The sequence below is a fragment of the Aureobasidium namibiae genome, assembly GCF_000721765.1.
Source record: "Aureobasidium namibiae CBS 147.97 unplaced genomic scaffold scaffold_14, whole genome shotgun sequence".
Classification (NCBI taxonomy): domain Eukaryota; kingdom Fungi; phylum Ascomycota; class Dothideomycetes; order Dothideales; family Saccotheciaceae; genus Aureobasidium; species Aureobasidium namibiae.
In genome coordinates, this window is record NW_013581195.1 from 228,502 (window position 1) to 245,643 (window position 17,142).

The 17,142-nt window shown below is 51.1% G+C and overlaps 4 protein-coding genes across 4 annotated transcripts; all 4 read right to left on the minus strand.

The window, feature by feature from the left end:
• Nucleotides 1-641: 641 nt before the first annotated feature.
• M436DRAFT_52416 (uncharacterized protein) lies at nt 642-1,491 on the minus strand (the record flags this gene model as incomplete). The annotated part of the gene is made up of 2 exons (XM_013569721.1): nt 642-1,156; nt 1,209-1,491. Coding segments are annotated over 2 exons (798 nt in total), but the record flags the coding sequence as incomplete, so codon positions are not given.
• Nucleotides 1,492-3,705: 2,214 nt separating this feature from the next.
• On the minus strand, nt 3,706-4,416 carry M436DRAFT_51828 (uncharacterized protein; the record flags this gene model as incomplete). The annotated part of the gene is made up of 2 exons (XM_013569619.1): nt 3,706-3,955; nt 4,037-4,416. Coding segments are annotated over 2 exons (630 nt in total), but the record flags the coding sequence as incomplete, so codon positions are not given.
• A 9,203-nt stretch (nt 4,417-13,619) lies between these two features.
• Nucleotides 13,620-14,186, minus strand: M436DRAFT_52041 (peptidyl-tRNA hydrolase; the record flags this gene model as incomplete). Its single annotated transcript, XM_013569654.1, has 1 exon — nt 13,620-14,186. One exon carries the CDS (start codon nt 14,184-14,186, stop codon nt 13,620-13,622), a length of 567 nt encoding a protein of 188 aa, XP_013425108.1.
• A 1,647-nt stretch (nt 14,187-15,833) lies between these two features.
• On the minus strand, nt 15,834-16,455 carry M436DRAFT_12903 (protein yop1; the record flags this gene model as incomplete). The annotated part of the gene is made up of 4 exons (XM_013569583.1): nt 15,834-15,897; nt 15,951-16,008; nt 16,066-16,345; nt 16,405-16,455. Coding segments are annotated over 4 exons (453 nt in total), but the record flags the coding sequence as incomplete, so codon positions are not given.
• Between the last annotated feature and the right edge of the window lie 687 nt (nt 16,456-17,142).

Sequence of the window (17,142 nt, forward strand, 5' to 3'; positions counted from 1 at the left end):
CAGCAGACGAAAACGATGGTGAGGCGAGACACAGCACAACGATGAAAGTCTACTATTTTGATCGAACGACCCGCTTCCACATCACCCCGAGTCAAGACAAAAAAGGCCTGGATTATAATCTTTTTTCGGGTCTCGAGTCCCCTTGAGGATGTCCAAGCAAAGGTGTCGCGTGGTTGGCCGTCGCTGATGGTGACGCTAGTCGTCTTTATGGTTGTGGTGGGTAGATGGGAAGTCGTCGTGTTATGGATAAAAGGGTACTGACAATACGCGGTGAGCAGGATAGGCTATGAAGGTGATGAAAGTTACAAGGACGATGGGCGATGGAAAACAGCAACCGGGGTCGAACGAAGGTAGATGGATGCAATAGGGACAGGACGGAGCTGGGAAAATAGAGATGTTATATGACGGCAAGCAAGACAAGCTGAGAGAGAGCCGAAATCCAAAGCTAAGTTCAAGTTGACCTGGAGCAAGACAGGAAGTCGCATGTGTCCAAGTCCTCCTGCCGCTGTCGATGTCGAACGAAGACTGACAGAGAGGTCAATGGAACAAAGAATGTGATTTTTCGTACGCTAGATATGCTTAAGATGATGATACATCGAATGAAATTTACCATCTCCAGACCCTCAACATCAATCGCAACCTCAAGCAACCACTCCCTCTTCCTTCTTCTTAGGCAAATCCTTGGTCAATGCCAAATACGCAGCGGCAATCACCACACTACCGAATGTAACACCAATGATCGCCCTACCCCTTCTTCCCTGCTTAAGTTTCAACTGCTCATCCTTGCCTAGAATCTTGACTGCATCCTTGAGGAAAGCATAGCTAAGTCCACTCCAAGCAGTAGTTCCAGCAACCAAGATCTGGAAGTAAGTCATGAATTGAGCGAGGTCGAGTTTCTCGAGACCAATGTCATGCATGATGCCTAGATGGTGGTTGTCCGCTGTGACGACAGGGTAGGCCAAGGTGGCGCCGATGAGCAGCAATTGCAAAAAGGTGTTGTATTTGCTCATGGTGGTGGGATGCACTTCGGCGGATGGTAGGGAGAAGTCCCAGTAGCGCTTGAAGGTCTTGGGGGCTGGCAGGGATGCGTATCGCCAGTAGAGAGCAGCTACTGCGAGAGATACATCACGTCCTAGGATGAGAGTCGCCAGAGAAACTGCAATATAAGTTAGACACACCCATTCTCTCCAGCATAAGGGAATACCTACCTGGCAAAAGACCGTTCATGGACAATGTGACGGTCAGAATGGTCATCAAGAATTTATCGGCCATGGGATCAATAACACTGCCGACAACAGTCTGCAGCTTGTACTTGCGAGCAATCCATCCATCGACCAGATCAGTGATGCCTGCATAAGCAAAAAGACCTAGCGCCCATTTGTGCTGCTCATGCAGAACAAGATAACCAACAATAGGTGCAGCGACCAAGCGAGTTGCGGTGAGGATGTTGGGGATATTGTAAATTTGCTCGCGTGGTGTCAAGGAGCGGACCTTGTCGCCGATGATGCTCGTTTTCTGATCTGCGACATTGACACTCTGTTCGGGAGAGACATCCGTATCTAGCACTTTGAGCCTCGAAAGTTCCTTTTGAAACAACTGTCAGTCAATTTTGCATATACGAGATTTCAGCCCTGAAGCAGCAAGCGAGAGGTTTGAGATGCTGCACATATGCTGCCTGATTTACGACCGTCTTGAGACATTACGATGCGTGATCGAGCGAGCGGGGCTATCAGTAGCACTTACAGGATCCTTGAGATTACTGTCCTTCGAAGTCGAAGAGTAGTGGTGTCTGTTTGATGCCAAGGGGGAGTACGAGCTATAGTAGCAAGGGTTAGATCACACAGCCTCGACAGCTTTCGAATTGATCATGGGTCAGGTCATTACCCGTTTGAAGAGCTCAGGGCAAAGCTGTATTGTGGACTGCAATACCGCTGTTGGCCGGGCTGGCGGACTGCAAGGCGTGTGGAGCATACCGCTGATGCTGATACGAATGGTCTCGCGACCGCGGCGAAGGTACGGCCACGGCACAGTAGAGGCAGTGATCGGCCACTCATGGAGGCGGAGCTGACAGCTGACAGTCTGCCCGAGATGCTAAGACGTGCCATTGACCAGCTTCCATGGCTCGCGAACAATGTCTTATTGACCGCTGCTGTTGGATGCGACATGTCGTTTGTTCGGCGCGCTTGCGAAATGGTCCGTGTTCCGATAATGGAAGAGGAACAATCACATGAGAACGCCAACGCTCCGCGATGATCGTCATTTTGGAGGCGCTGCAAATCCCAAGGTCCAAGGCGTTCGAGAAGCACATCCTTGAAACCACTCAGGGCTGACTCTTATGCGAGGGGAATCTGCGACGTGTAAAGCAACATCAGCCGACGCGCACTAACAAGCAATTTTGCAACATTTGAGATACAGACTGCAGCCACACCCGACGTTTAGTGACAGCTTTGAGCACTGCTTATAATAACACACGAGGAAAATCGAAATCAGGTCGTTCACCTGTCGAACCCCGATCTGTTGTAGACTGGGGACGCATCCCGGACGTTCAAGTTGGCGGTCATGAATTTATATTGTATCAGATAGATGAATCACGATACATTAAGCAGTGATACGCAAGGGTTCAGATGATAATTTTTGCCATTTTTAATTCTACACTGCAATGCTGCCTGAACCGAATACAGTATGAACAATTGATGCCCAACACTGTCGTAACTACCCCAGGCCAGTCCTCGCTTTTGGAAGCCTCGCCACCTGTTGTTGGAAAGAGATAATGAAACAGCCAAGAACTCGCTGAAACGCAAGACTCTGAAGAAATGAAGATCGTTAACATGAACAGTAGAAGAGAAGAACCGTTGTTTGCGCTCAAGAATAGTTGCTCACGGCAGGCTTTCCGTCGCTATAGTATTGCGAGCTTTGAACAGGAGGAGCTGAATCACTGCTGTGTCGGTAATTCTGAGGAGCGCTCAAGCTCCCAGGAGCGGGCCCGTAGCTGGATGCACCATAGCTTGCGTTACTAGCCTGTGAATGGCTGCTGCCATATCCAGAACCCATTCCGATGCTGGGCATTTCGCCTTGCGATCCAGGAGTACTGTACTGTCTGTAGCTTGACATGCTAGGGAGATTCCCAGGGAGGTTTGAGCGCGGGGGGTAAACATTCATCGACTGAGATGGTGGTCCCACTGGAGGTGACCTCATGCTCTGTTGTTGAGGTGAAGCACTTTGGTGAGAATTCGTCTGAACACCATAGCTTGTTGGCTGGTACTGGGGTGCTGTAGCCGTTTGTGTTGGTTGGTACTGCGACTGTGTTGCTACTGGAGTGGACGAAGAAGTCATGCTGCTTGGCGGGCCGTAACTCGGAGCAGATGATCTCATAGGTGATTGGTATTGCGACTGCATCGGCGGCATAGGTGTGTATGAGTTCGTTGGTGCTTGGGGAGTCGATGCATCCGTGCGGCTGTAATAGGCGTTATAGCTTTGCTGAGAAGGTGCTGCGCTGTATGATTGAGGCCAAGAAGGTGCAGGCGCTGTAGCTGGCAAGCTGCTGTATACGCCCGCTCCAGTAGAGACAGGTGCAGCATACATAGGCGGGTAGCCGGGTGCGACGTAGCTCTGGCGCATCATGTAGCCAGAAGGTGCCACCATGTGTGGGTAGCCGCCCAGTTGAGGGTACGCGTGTCCGCTATGGTCGACGGCAAACTGGTCTTGTTCTTCGACAGGTGCGCGGAAGTTTTGCTTCAAGTACAGCTCGGGGCGAATCGCTATGCCGTTAAGGCGGTTGTCGGTCAATGGGCGTTGGAGCTTTCGTTGCTTGACATCCTCCACTGTGTAGTAAGAGACCAGGTGATGCGAGACACCGTTCAACGAAATGCTCATGGTCTTCTTGACAAGACCATTAGGTCTGAAGCCATAGCTGTCAACAAGCGAGCCGATGAGCTGACGCTCCACCTCTTTCTCGCTGTCAGTCGCGCCCGAGGCGGCAGATTTGGATTCCGGAGGGTTCGCAGGTGACGGTGGTGTTGGGGGAAGTCTGTTGTACTCGGCGACTTCGTTCTCCTCGGATTCACGACGGCCTTCGGGTTCTTGCGAGGATCGTTTGCGTTTCATTGCTCGCTTCTTCTCGCCGGGAGGGAAGGGTTTCTCGAGTTCGCGGTAGATCAGAAAGTTTCCTAGGATGCGACTGGGACTCCAGGCGACACCATCTGTCCAACGCTTGATGCCTGAAGCATTCTCTTCGTAGATGAAGACACTTCCGCTCTTGATCAAGCTTGCTCTCTCACGATCGTGAGGACGACGAGGTACATGGTGAAGCTTTCCGCTCAGACAGGCTTCGAAAAGGACAAGTCCATCCATGCTGTTCTGTATGAATCCATGCCATGTAGGCTGGAGTGGTCCAGAACCAGAGCCACTGCCACTCATATTGTCTGATGAAGGCAGTAACCTCGAGAATTGAGGTTGATATTGAGGTCAACTATAGTTGACAAGGTTGGAGAGATAAAGCTGGAGATAAAAGCAAATCCAGAATAGGATTCGGGACCTTATTTAAATTCTTATCTCCTGCAAGGTCAGCGAATGTTTCGCGTGATGGAAACAAGATGGATGAATGAATGAATGAGTGGATGGCAGAGTGAATTTGCGCAAAAATGCCGTGGAGCAAGTGGATGGTTTGATGGCCTGACAAGGTTGCGAACGACAGGTACACAGGGCAGGTGATATAGTTTGAGAGAAGAAAGTAGGGAACAGGGCAGCAGAGTGGTGATGGTGCGAGCGGCCCTATGATGAATGAGGGGAAGAGAACGGTGATAGCATATTGGGAAGAAGCAGGCTGGGAGCACGGATTGCCTTGGGGAAGATGCGCTAGACTCGTAGAAAGCGCAACGCGTTGGAATAAACTTTACACTTACCGGCAAGTAGAGTTGACTACGGTTTTCCGAGTCGAGCTGGGACTGCAATCGCAACCGACAGTGATCTTTCAATATTCTGATTCGCGTCAGTCATCGAGTGCATGTGCTAAAGGTTGAGACACGAATTAACTCACCCGTTTGCTGACCAGCAAGGCTTGGAGTGGTATGGCTTGATGTCGAGATCTGATGTGGTAAAGGTCGACCGAGCAACTGCTTGTGGCTCGACGATGTCGGGAGGAGTTGGTTTGTCAACCGGTGGTCCTTGGTGGCTGCGTCCGCGGACTAGAACCGAATGCAATGAACGAGCTGTGTTTAGTCAACACATGTACAAGTATTTGGTTTGGAACTACGGAAGGGTGCTCACCAAGAGGGGTGCTCGACCAGAGCAAGCAGGGAAACGTGTAGCAAGATTGGCTTCGAGGCACAGCTTGGATAGTGATGGAGTTGTGATCACGCTGGCAAGGTACGTTCGGCCCGAGGAAGGTCAGGATGGAAACAGTGATCAAAAATTGAGAGTTGATGGGTTAACCAATGGTTGAACACCGAGTGGACGATCAGAGTTTGGACCGGACAATGGCGTGCGGCGGGAGTGCGTCGAACAAACTTCGAGAGTTGTGAGGGGTTAAGATTTGGTAGTGAAGATTGACTCTCAGTGGGGAAAAGGGTAACAAGAATAAAGGTAGTGTGCGCGAGCGTCCGTAGATTTGATGAAAGCACACTGAACAACAGCACGGAAAGGCCGCTATTTAGCAGGAGGGGAAGCAGCGCTTCTGTTCAGGGAAGACGCGAGAGCCGGTGACGATCAGACGGTGCTTGGCTTCGGCGAGATTTGCAAATCAGTAGAAAAGAGATCAGAGACACAGTCCAGAGAAACGGGCGATTTGACAGCAGGCACAGATGTCTTTAATTGAATTAGAATTGTGCCAGTCGAGCGGGAGTGGTTCGGAGCTAGCATCGGCGGTTCTTGTGAGAATGAGAAAACGTCTGTCAGGGCGACCCCAGAAGGGGTGTGAAGCCGCTCGTTTGCTGACTGGATGGAGCATCTCCCTAGTCCAGCGGGTGCTCGTCCAATCTGGGTAAGGGCATACAGTAGCGCGGGAACCCGATCACTGCAGCACTTCTTGCTGATGATGATGACCTGCAGAGACAATCCCAGGGGACCCAGCCGCCCGGTCAAGGCCCAGCCCATACCGCTGCAGTCCTACGAGCGGACACTTCTGCTCTTCCTTCCGCATGCGAGCAATTGGCATGCCTGACCATGCGACATTGACAGCACGCCACCATCAAGCTGCCTGCATGCTATCTCACATCTTCTCGATCCTCGACTGCTCTGGCTGACATGTTGACTCGCATGACAGCGACCGGGTCCAGTCGTCCGGAAAAGCAATACGACACGTCCACAGTACACTTGTCCGTGTTCTGAAACTACTGCGGAGCGGTGACTGAAGGTGACTGCTGGGGAGTTTGCACTTAGCTCGGATCAACACTACGGCAAGCCACTCATTGGATGACGATCAAGCAGCGCCTCTGCTGGTACGTGCTAAGCAGACGGAGTCGCTCCATTCGGCCAGTAAAATCCCACACCTGGACAAATAACTAGCATGTAGTATTCGACTCCGCGGCGCGCTCGAACATGGAGCACAGCCACTATCTCTTCAGCAACACTGGTTCACTATCAACGCGACCCTCATATGCATTTGAGAGCTACATCTTGGATGTCAATCTGGTCACTAATCATAGCTACTCGAGACAGACGTCTGATTGGTTGCGTCACGCCCTGCCCTAGGCAATGCAACTGCCCCTAGGACGGGCTAAGGTGCAGCGGCTACGAGCCATGTGGCCATACGAGCCGACCAGCGTTTTCTCCTAACCTCAAGGGATCCTAACTACCTCGGCACATCTTGCATAGCGTTTTACGTACACTCGTCTTGTTCACGGACGCGATCACACATCCGCGAGCCCGTCGCCCATGATTGATGCTAGCGTCAGACTCCAAAAATTGTCCTGGTTGCAAGAGATCTATCTCGCACCAATGAACTATGCGAGCTCAGGTAGGGTTGAGGATGCTGAGCTCTCTGGCTGCAGAATGCTGTGCAGAGATTTTGCAGAATAGACAAGCGAGTTAGTGCGACTGCGCAGCGAAGTCGATCCTAGCGGCTCGTCCGAAAACGGGCAAGGTCTTTGCAGCGACGCTAGCCATCTCTTCGGAGGCTGGCGATAGGTTTAGTTGCTCCAAGGAGCGAAGCTGCTTTGCATAGCATCATCAATCAAACGCGTAACAGCGGTCTGCTGACGACGATACTTGAATGAGCGATATCATGCACCCATACATGGAACACGGAAGCCAAGGAGGGAAGAAAAGTCAAACGCTCAGGACAGACGTTCGTACCAGCACAGCGGGTGCACTTTTTCCAGAAGACGCTCAAGCGATGGTAGTCAAAAGTCAATATGACGACGTGGATAGAGCAGCTCACAGACCATCCACTGCCTTGGAAACCGCGAGCCAGCTTGTGGTGTTGGAGAATCGCATCCTGCATGACCTCAACGTGCGCAGCTCACGTATCTGCTAACAAGTCATGGTCCGCACTCAGCAGATTATTGCTACCTATCGTATATGTGCCAGACGAGATCCCCTCTGAGTTCAGCTTTCGAGGTCTGATTAATGATCGACAGGAGAAGTGTGGATGTCCAATAACAATCTTGCCGTATGTGCCATTAGAGTTCCAGAGCAGGTCAGCCCTGACATATAATCTAGGCGGAGACTGCCGTGGTATATCATCTCATCGATGGACTCGACGACGTTATTCGAGCGTGCTGCATACATCTGGCTCGTGCAAGTACGTACAGTGTTCGCCCCTGCCATGACTAAACAGGCGAAGAGCAAGACACATGCTGGCTGGGTCAAAGCCCCGGAGCGTTCGACGCTCGATCTTCGCAAACGGCTTGCAGAGAGAACCTCGAAGCCCGCAGGGGCCGTTATGGATTTCACAAGTATCATTGTACTCAGCACCCTTGGCTTTACGTCATGTTCTTCGTTTGGTCGAGAAGAACTCATGTGTTGGGAGCATAAAGCATGTTCTGGGCCGAAACGCAAATGCCATTCAGGTCATGTATCTCTCTGCAAGGCTATGCGATACACGCGTATACAGCGTTGCTCGTACAATTCTCAAATAATGATCGGGAATAATCTGCTGTTGAATCGAGACATTTGATCGGTTGGTCGGAGTCACGGGGGTACACAATCATCTCGGCCGGAGCAACACGGTCCCTCTCTCTGTTACTCAGTAATCGGACGTGGGTTCAATGGGATACTTTCGTACCTCCCTCTTTTGTACAATGCAGGTTTCGGCCGCACGTTTTGTTCCTTCGACAAGGCGCACCGTCCCTTGAACCAAATCTTGCGTGCATGCAAAGCAAATGGCGCGTGGTCTTTAGGGTCAGTCTGCCGAATGTTAAATCGACCCCGATTCCGGCGCAAAGCAACGGCTGCCGTCAACCTTGTCGACTTGCGCAACACTGGCACTCTCGTGATCACCCTTGGCCGCGACTTGCCGGCCCAAAAAACTGAGGTCTCACTCGGACCGGCATACCAGCCAATTCTCTTCTGACTATACCCCTTTTGACACCTCCGCTCGCAACGTCTTCTCTGCTGTAGAACATTCTCTCCTATCGCCGCTCAATGTCTTTCGGAAGTCGCAACGCCTCCTAACCACATACCTCACTGGACTAGCCCTGGAATGTCTCTCCGTTTCTCACAGCCACTTGTACAGGACTGCATCTCCGGGGATCCTTTTGCTAGAGACATTCTGACGTCGGCTGGCGTAATTCCGAAGTGAACGCTGAAGACGCTCAAAGGCGGTATCTCCTAGGGTCGCAGACCACTCCCCGTTACGAGGCCTGCCGAATTTGGTTCATCTAATACGACCCCTGGGCGCGATCAAACATGTCCGCGGGGATAACTTTGGTACCAGCTCACTCAAGCCCTTCGGTAGCCGCCGTCTGACCTTGTCTTTCCTTGCTACTGGCGGCCTCCGCACGAGTGTTTCCATTTTGGGCCCTGTTGAACCTCGCGGTACCGAGCGGCTTCGATATACGAGTGCTCGTCAGGATGTCATCTGGTCTTTGTCAGTGGCCCTGTCGACTTGAAGGTATGCCAGAGTGTTGTCACTCTGCTCGACCTCCGTCCCGCTGTTGCTTCCTTCAGAGCCCTGACTGATCTGCCCTGTTCCTCTGTTCGATCTGCTTTAAGCCCGCGCTTGCAAGCCATGTGATCTGCATGGATTAGAGAACCTGTCGTCAACAGGGTGCGTGAAGTACCTTGGTTGTTCAAACGTCCTCAAGGCTCATGGTGCACGCAATCTATTCTGCATCCTAAAGCTAATTTGTTTATTTGACTTCGATATCACGTGGAGATCCTTCTCTCCTCGAATTAGCTCTCGGCTTCCTCGCATCCAACGAGAGTCACAAAGTCAATCATCTTGTGAGTTGTTTTTGACAGATTCTTGTTATGCTCCTGGAATGTTGCAAATTCCCTCTGTGAACAAAGTTTCCTTCTGACGTGGCTAAGTCGCGAGGCTTGTGCTGATGCGTCCCCCCCGGCAGCTTGTGCTCAGTTTGGGTTTCAACACTTTGAGAAACTTCACGCCTAATGCGCTGCGCCACTGGTAGAGGGCTCACCGTACGACTCCGCAAGCAGATCACTTCTCTACATGATGGAATCATGATCGCGGAAGCTTGTTGTCTACACCATCCCAGGCATATGCTCCACGGAGCGCCTGCTACGCCTGCGCTTGCTGACCCCATACCGCTTTTGATCACCTGCCTGCCCGGTGCCATCCATAAGGCCGGGAAAAAGTACTGGAGAAAAGGAAATTCACCCCTTTGCACGTCGCCAGCGCGCTTAGACCTGTAACCGTTCGTCCATCTCGTTGCGCAATATTACGAGGTGAGTGGGGTTAAGTCGTAGGCCCTCATAGCCAGGTATCGGGCTCTGGTTCACGGGTCAGCACAGTTCCACGATCAGTGATGTGCGTCGCGGCCCTGTCCATTGGTACTTCGTATCGTCAGAGTTGCCCGACATCGTCGGCGCCCTCGAGGCTGCTGCATTAGTTGGCAGGTTGCTGAGGTTAGCTCGGGCGCGCCTCGAGAGGAGAGTGCGCGGCACTGCCGTCAACGGCTTTGACGTTGCCCAATCTGGTGTGCGGTGGCGCCGACAAGCAATCAATGGCGTTGAAGAGGGTTTCCGGTGGCATTGGCTGATGAGGAGGTCGGCGCTTCGACCATCATTGACCAGATCACGATGCTCCATCGATCATTCCAAGAAACCAACCGTAGGGAAGTTCTTCCAAGGTGCTTCATCTTCAATCGAGGGTACTAGACTTGCCTCTGTGTCATACTGCAGTGAAAAGGAAGTTTCGCTTGCTCGATTATCAGGCTCATGCATGCACATGCAACATCCGCCTCCGCCATTTAGCGACCAGGTCTTACGATGCGAAATTTTGATTGCTCACTCTAGAGCGATGCGCTGCTTGTTGGATCTCGAGATGATCAAGGAGCCCACTCCTATGCTCAGACAGGATCTCATCTCTACGATCCTCATCATATACGATCCTTGCATCTGATCTGTGACTTTGAAGAAGGGACACACCATGATGACGCGTACGGAACAGCGACCCAACCTCCTGACAGCATCACGTCGCTTGCTCGACCTCACCGTCGTTTGAAGTATGGTAGTGCAAGTGACATGCTGCCTGCCCTACCTCGAAGGCTCGAGGATGTAGACACCGCAGTACCGTGCCTTCCCTTTGCAGGCAATCTGCTGTTGATCAGGATGCCGGGCAATCAAACGAAAAGGTTTCACGCACTCCGCGAGAAGCCGACCCTTGCCATTGCCGCGGACCAGGGCTTGATCTCCCAGCGGAAACATAGCACCTTCCATATCAGAAAGTGTTCAAACAACTAAATAAAAGCAGATCAGGAGCTGAAGTCCACGACTGACTCATGGGTCGACAAGCAACTTGGTCTCCCGTGCATGAGCAGCATGCAATGCTGGGGCTCAAAGACAATGTCTTGTCAGGATTGGCCGACGGGGCAATAGCCCTCGGGCGACGGGGCAGCCAGAATCTCAGTGCCTTCCCAACTCCCCTTCACAATGTCCACGGGTCCCTTGGTTGCATCTCCAATAAATCGAATCCCAAGATCGTGCCCGGTGGTGTTCAAAGAGATTCTGGGCCGAGTCGTGAGGCTCCGTGCTGTGCTGCGTGACTTGACCATGTCTCACGGTTCCATTTCCACTGGTTCTCTCCACTTTGCTGCAGCAAGTCAGTCTCCTTGGACTCAAGCCTTCGGCTCCAGGTTTTGGCGAAGCCCCCGAGTTGGCAGAGTCAGTCATCATGACATGCATCTCCTATATCGCAAGTGACTTTCTGCTTCCAAGAACGTGTCATGGTATTGCTTCTCAGCATCATCCATTCTCCGAGAACTTTTGTGTACAAAGCCAACAACGCCAACGAAAAACGAAACGGCGTTCTCTTTACAACTTCCCAGTTGGGAAAGCCGCCTTGTGTGGCTACGCTATGGCCGAACTTTTTACGAGGAGATGCATCCCTAGAATCCTTCTCGATCCCAATACCACAATCCCTCAGGATGAAGTGATTATTCCCGTACATATATGGCTTGCGACGACACGACTGCGGCCGTAGAGATACACAGTGAGCGCGATACAGGATAAGGACAATCACTGCATACCACCAGAAAATCAAGACCAGGGTCTCCCGCACTACAGCAAAAGCATGCCTCAGGCACCAGGTATAGCAAACTCAAGGTACATCAAAGCAAACTTCTGTCCCTTTCTCCACTTTCTTTAATCGCAACAACCTCGAATCTAAAGTAGAGTCAAGCATTCTCGGTATCTGTCCTTCGTAACTCTCATATAGTGTTTTTTTCTTACTCTGCATTGCCCTGCCCTACCGGCATCTCTTCCTTCTAAGGTTGTGCTCGGTCCTATAACACCGAAAGTATACCGGCAGGACAAACCGTACCGAGAAAGCATGAAATAATCTTTTCTTGCCCCCCCCTGCAAGTTGCAAACCATGAATAATACTTTCGCACTTTAACCATGCTGCTGGGTCTAGGAATCGATTATTCCAAGCATTTTGTGGTCAAAACATTAAGCGCGCGCGTGGGCGCCTGTTCAAGAAAGTGAAAATGTGATCTGCTGGAGTAGGTTAAACAGACTACATATGCTGCCTTTTCCACGAGAGCAGGCTATAGTACAGGAAACCATTAAGATACAAGCAGAGACATCAACTGCCTGGCGAGCCCAATCATTAATGATCACTCCAGCTACGAGCAATTTCTTGCGATCCTCCAGAACGTTCGTAAGATACTGAAGCGCAGTCCCGATCAGCTCTGTGATCTTGGAGGTCTATGAAACTGGATCTCGAAGTCTAGGATAGGTAGGTCTAGCATCACCTGCGACTCGCCACTATGATCGCTGAAAATAGACATGAGACCAGGGGCTATAAAGGGCTACAGAAAACTCTAGACCTTCATGTCTTCCTATGCATCAATTCCAGAATCCACCCTGATATCACACCCGTACAATACTCATAGGCCGCTCCATCACAACTTATACGACATTCACATACCGCTCTCACGAAACTCATTTAAACACACCTGGATAACACCGCACCTACATCCTAAATACCTCACTCCTTGCTCATCTAACCATTTCCACAACTTCCCCTTTACATTTTCCAAAAACATCAACACTACATTTCATTCGTTCTCAATCTCCATCCCTTCAATCTCCCCATCTCACCTCGCCTTGATTCCCTCAAAAGTCATGAAATCCAATTCTAGTCCCCATCACTCTTTTAATTCTCGCAAAACACTACGTACTGCCTTCTCATCAACCATTTGTACAAAAAAACCACTGCATCGTTGATCTCCTCCCAAAATCATCGTCATATTCTTGTTCACATATCCTCGGACTCGGGATGTTGAGGTTTGAGAGTGGCTGTTGTGGCCTTGTGAGATTTTTGCTTCTTGACACTGGGATAACCTCTTTGATCTCGTCAGTGAAGTGAGAAGAGCATTTCTGAGGCCTTCGGTGTGTGGGAGGAAAATTCGTGACATGTATTGGATAGGCAAATCTCTTCCATCAGTCATTTTGGCGATTGACCTTCCTTGTAGGAGTCCATGCAAGTGTTGACTTCTGCTGTATTTACAGTATGCGGACTTCTGGATTTTTCTTTAAACAGGTGCGACGTAGACTTGTTTGAAAGAGGCTGACGTGAGGAAAGAATGGTAAAGTATACGAGGGATATAGCTGCCACAGGCTTGTGAGGACTCTGATGATCGAATAAAGAAGAGCGAGGATCGTGGCTATGGAGCATCCTGATAAGACAGACTATAGTGTACACCATGGACCAACTGGGTCTGAAAGTAGGGCCAACGTGATCTGAATGAAGCGACTATTCTGCCGAATCCAGTATCTAACCACTGTGGTCGTAGTTGTGTTGACCCGAGTGCTCAGCTAAGCAGAGTCTGGTGCAAGTCTTATGCAGAAGTCCACACACGAGCTTCCAATTCGCATGATGACGGAGAGCCGTAGGCCAGCCCTCGATTTCCTGGTCGGGTGCCGGTATGTCTGTCCTTCCGACTTTCCTGGCTAGAGTGATTTTGAGATATCCAAGGGAGTCGTCACCCTTTTCTTCATCCCTTGATAGCCAACAACTTATTCAACACATCCTCCGCCGAACCCTCAACCTTCTGCCTCTCCAACGGCGACATCTTCTTCAACACATACCTCGCAACATCATCCGGCGCCCTGCTAACCGGCCTTCCAATCCCCACGCCCACCCTCACAAACTTGACTCCCTGCAAGCTCGCCAAACAGCTCTTGAGCCCGTTATGTCCTCTTGCCGAGAGCCCTTCCTTGTCTCGTATCGTCACTGATCCCAAAGGCTTTTCCAACTCATCGTGAATGACTACCAGTCTTCCTTGCATATTTGTTTCGCGGGCCCAGGTGCGGTAGGCGCTGCTCACACCTTTGCCGCTCTCGTTCATGAAGGTCGGGGATTGCCAGAGCGTCCAGGGGGTTTCTGGGTCGTAGCTGCGTGTGAGGGTGCCGTTGCCATAGGCGCGGTCTTTTGTGAATTGGCTGGTTTGGAGGAGGGTGGCTAGTGCGGCTACTACGTTGTGACCGGCGCTGTGGAGAGTGTTTGCATATGCGGCGCCTGGGTTGCCCAGACTGCAGATGAGGAGAGGTAGGGAAGACATTGGTGTGTCGTCGGTGGCAGCAACAGCAGCAGCGGAAAGTGGAGTGTCGACGCGCGAAGGCGGTGATTGTCGCTGTTTAGCCCTTCGAGGCTTTTTCTGTTTTTTCGGTGTCGAAGGTGTAGAGGAGGTAGTTGCGACCGAGGTAGGGGAATCTGCTCTTACAGAGGAAGCTGCGCTGTCTGTTGCGACGGCTTCCTGGTCGGTGGGTAGCGACTTACACTCGGAAATTGTGTCGCGATCGGCAGCGGTAGCGTCGTCGATTTTCGCTGATGTCATTTTCGATATTTTTGGTTCGTTGCTCTTTGCCCTTTCGTTCAAGCACTGTCTTTTTCTTTATGAAGTGTTTCGAGGGATCGAGGTTCTTATGTAGTCGATGTGGATGCGCGAGTCTTTGAACTACATCATCGTTTGGTTGCTGGTTGGTTGAGACACCGTAAGCCATATCCGGCCATGCGGTCTCGATGCGTTTCGACCAATTGCGAGTCCTTACAGCAGAGTGAGTACTATTCGGGTCGGTCTTGTGGCTTCGGTACTGCTACATCATGTCAGGGAGCAAAATGTATAACCAGTCCATTGAGTAGATGTGGTCGAAATATATCCACCAGAGTTTCTAGGTCATGGTAACCAAGAGCTTTGCAATGTCGAAATTCGACCGTCTGGGTGATGCGCTCCTCCAAAGCTGATAATATGGGTTCACACAGCGACCATGCGCTATTGATCAACTTGGTCACATCGAGCTCGATATGAACGCGACCATCCGCGATTCTAATGCGAAAAGTGGTGAAGAATCCATTCCAGTCCTTGTAACGTATGGTCGCGTGCACATTGATAGAGACAATATGAGTCATGTAGGCCTGTATGTTCCTGAGGAAGACGCCAGTCTGTGGTTTGAGAATCATGTTCCGATCATTCCGATCGCATGCTGGGTATGGTCGAGAGAGGTGGAATTCGAATTGGTTGCTGGAGAAGAAGATGGACAGCGCCTCTTGCTGAATTTGACGACACGTCGCTAGCAGTGGTGGTCGCTGGAGGCTGTTCAGGAATAGGCCTCGTGGTTGACTCAACACATGATGGTAGATCTGGTTGCGTATCTCAGGTGGTAGCTGTAACAATTCAACGGTCTTGGCTTGCGAGTCCATCATTCGAGTATGTTGGAATTTGATGAGACAGTGCATAGTGTCTGGCACAGACTCGGGTCTCTTTATCTGAAGTGTTATGTTTGCTGCTCAGCGGCATACGAGCGACGTGTAGAATGCTTATAGGCGCAACTGTAAGATCAGCAGGTACATGAATGTTAACGGTCGATAGACATGTTGCAGTGCGTCACACATGCACATTAGCAAGGCGATGGATGGTGTACACAAACTCTTTCATTGTAATCTCTTCATCATACTATCACCTAAACACGTGATCTCCGACAGCCTAAAACAGGCTTCGATCTAAAACAACACTGCGCCTTCTTTCTAGCTCGTCTCCATGATCGCCAACAATTTTCAAGGCATTAGTCGTGTTTCCCATAAGACAAGGCTGCTTTGACAAAGGCAAGAAGCCGGTCAAGGAAAGCCAGACTCTTCACAAGTATCCTAGGACCACCATGTTGTTATCGTAGGGACGATACGTTTACTGAGTCTTGGCAGTCTCAACAGGGGTCTGGGTGAAGAAGCGGCCGAAGAGAGGGTGGAGGAGGGAGTTGAAGACAATCTTGGCACCACTAGATGTTGTTAGTATGGATGCATAGGCTAAAGGAAGGTTGGTTTAGCTTACCCAGTCTGGGGAAGGGACATCCAGAGGACGAGGATGAACTTGAAGGTGTAGTAGAAGGCTGGAACGTGTTAGTGAAACGTCAACGAGCTGCAGGGGAGCGGACGGGATAACGCACGGAACCAGTAGACGGCGTTGACGGCGCTCTCGAGAACGGTCAAGAAGGCGTAGGTGACCCAGTAGGTCAACCAGTGGGTGTCATCGGCCTTGCCCGAGGAGAAGAGAGCCTCGAGTGAGTAGTAGCCGGGGATGAGGAAGCCAGCAAAGTTGACGAGGAATTCGCCGGCGATGTTGAAGAAGATGAGGAAGAAGTAAAGGGCACCGAGACCAAGGACGACGTAGACCTTGGGGACGGAGCTCTGCTGCTCAAGGTTGTTGAGGGCAGGGTACTTGGACAGCTGTAGACAGGCAGGTCAGCGAGGGTGAACAGAGGCACGTGGAGCTCTAGACGACGTACCTCCTTGTCGAGCTGCGAGATGTGCTGCTGGGCGCGTTCCTGGAAAGACATTTTTGATAACGGGCTGAAATAAAGCTATGCAAACGGCAAGCAAATGAGGATGGTGCAAAGGGTGCGGTTTGGTTGATGGATTATTAGGGGAGAGAAAGGTTCGAGGCCAGGAGAGACGAAGAGCTCCGAAAAAGCGGATACGTCACGATGCCAAGGCTCTATTGCACATCCTCTGCCTTTGGTGTGCTCTCTGCCCGCCCTGCCAACGAAGCGACAACGGTTTAAGAAACAACGTTGCAGGAGGTTACTGAAGACAGCAACGGCCAATCTCCCCGAGATTGAAGCTCATTATTTCCTCGCTTCTAAGCAAACGACCTCAAGCACTGCTCGGCGTGGAGCTGCTATTTGCATTGCTTTGGGTGACGTCTTCGGCAATTCGTGCCTCGCGTGCAGCTCACCTGATTGGTCAGTCACTAGGCAGTTGTACAGTGTCCGGCTGTTTACCAACACAACCAAACATTCATCGCATCGCTACCACTCGTGCATCCTCGACACGCCTTTTGTCCTCGACGGCCCGGCTTCATACCAGTGTATATTCCATACGCGCTCAGTCTTGCCTTCTAAATAATCTCGTAACTCGAGGTTTGTTTGAGCGACGTCTACGCGTGCGGCCTTGTCGGAGTCTTCCCGGATCATTACAAACAAATAACTCGGAAATCAACAACATCAATATCAACAAACTCGACC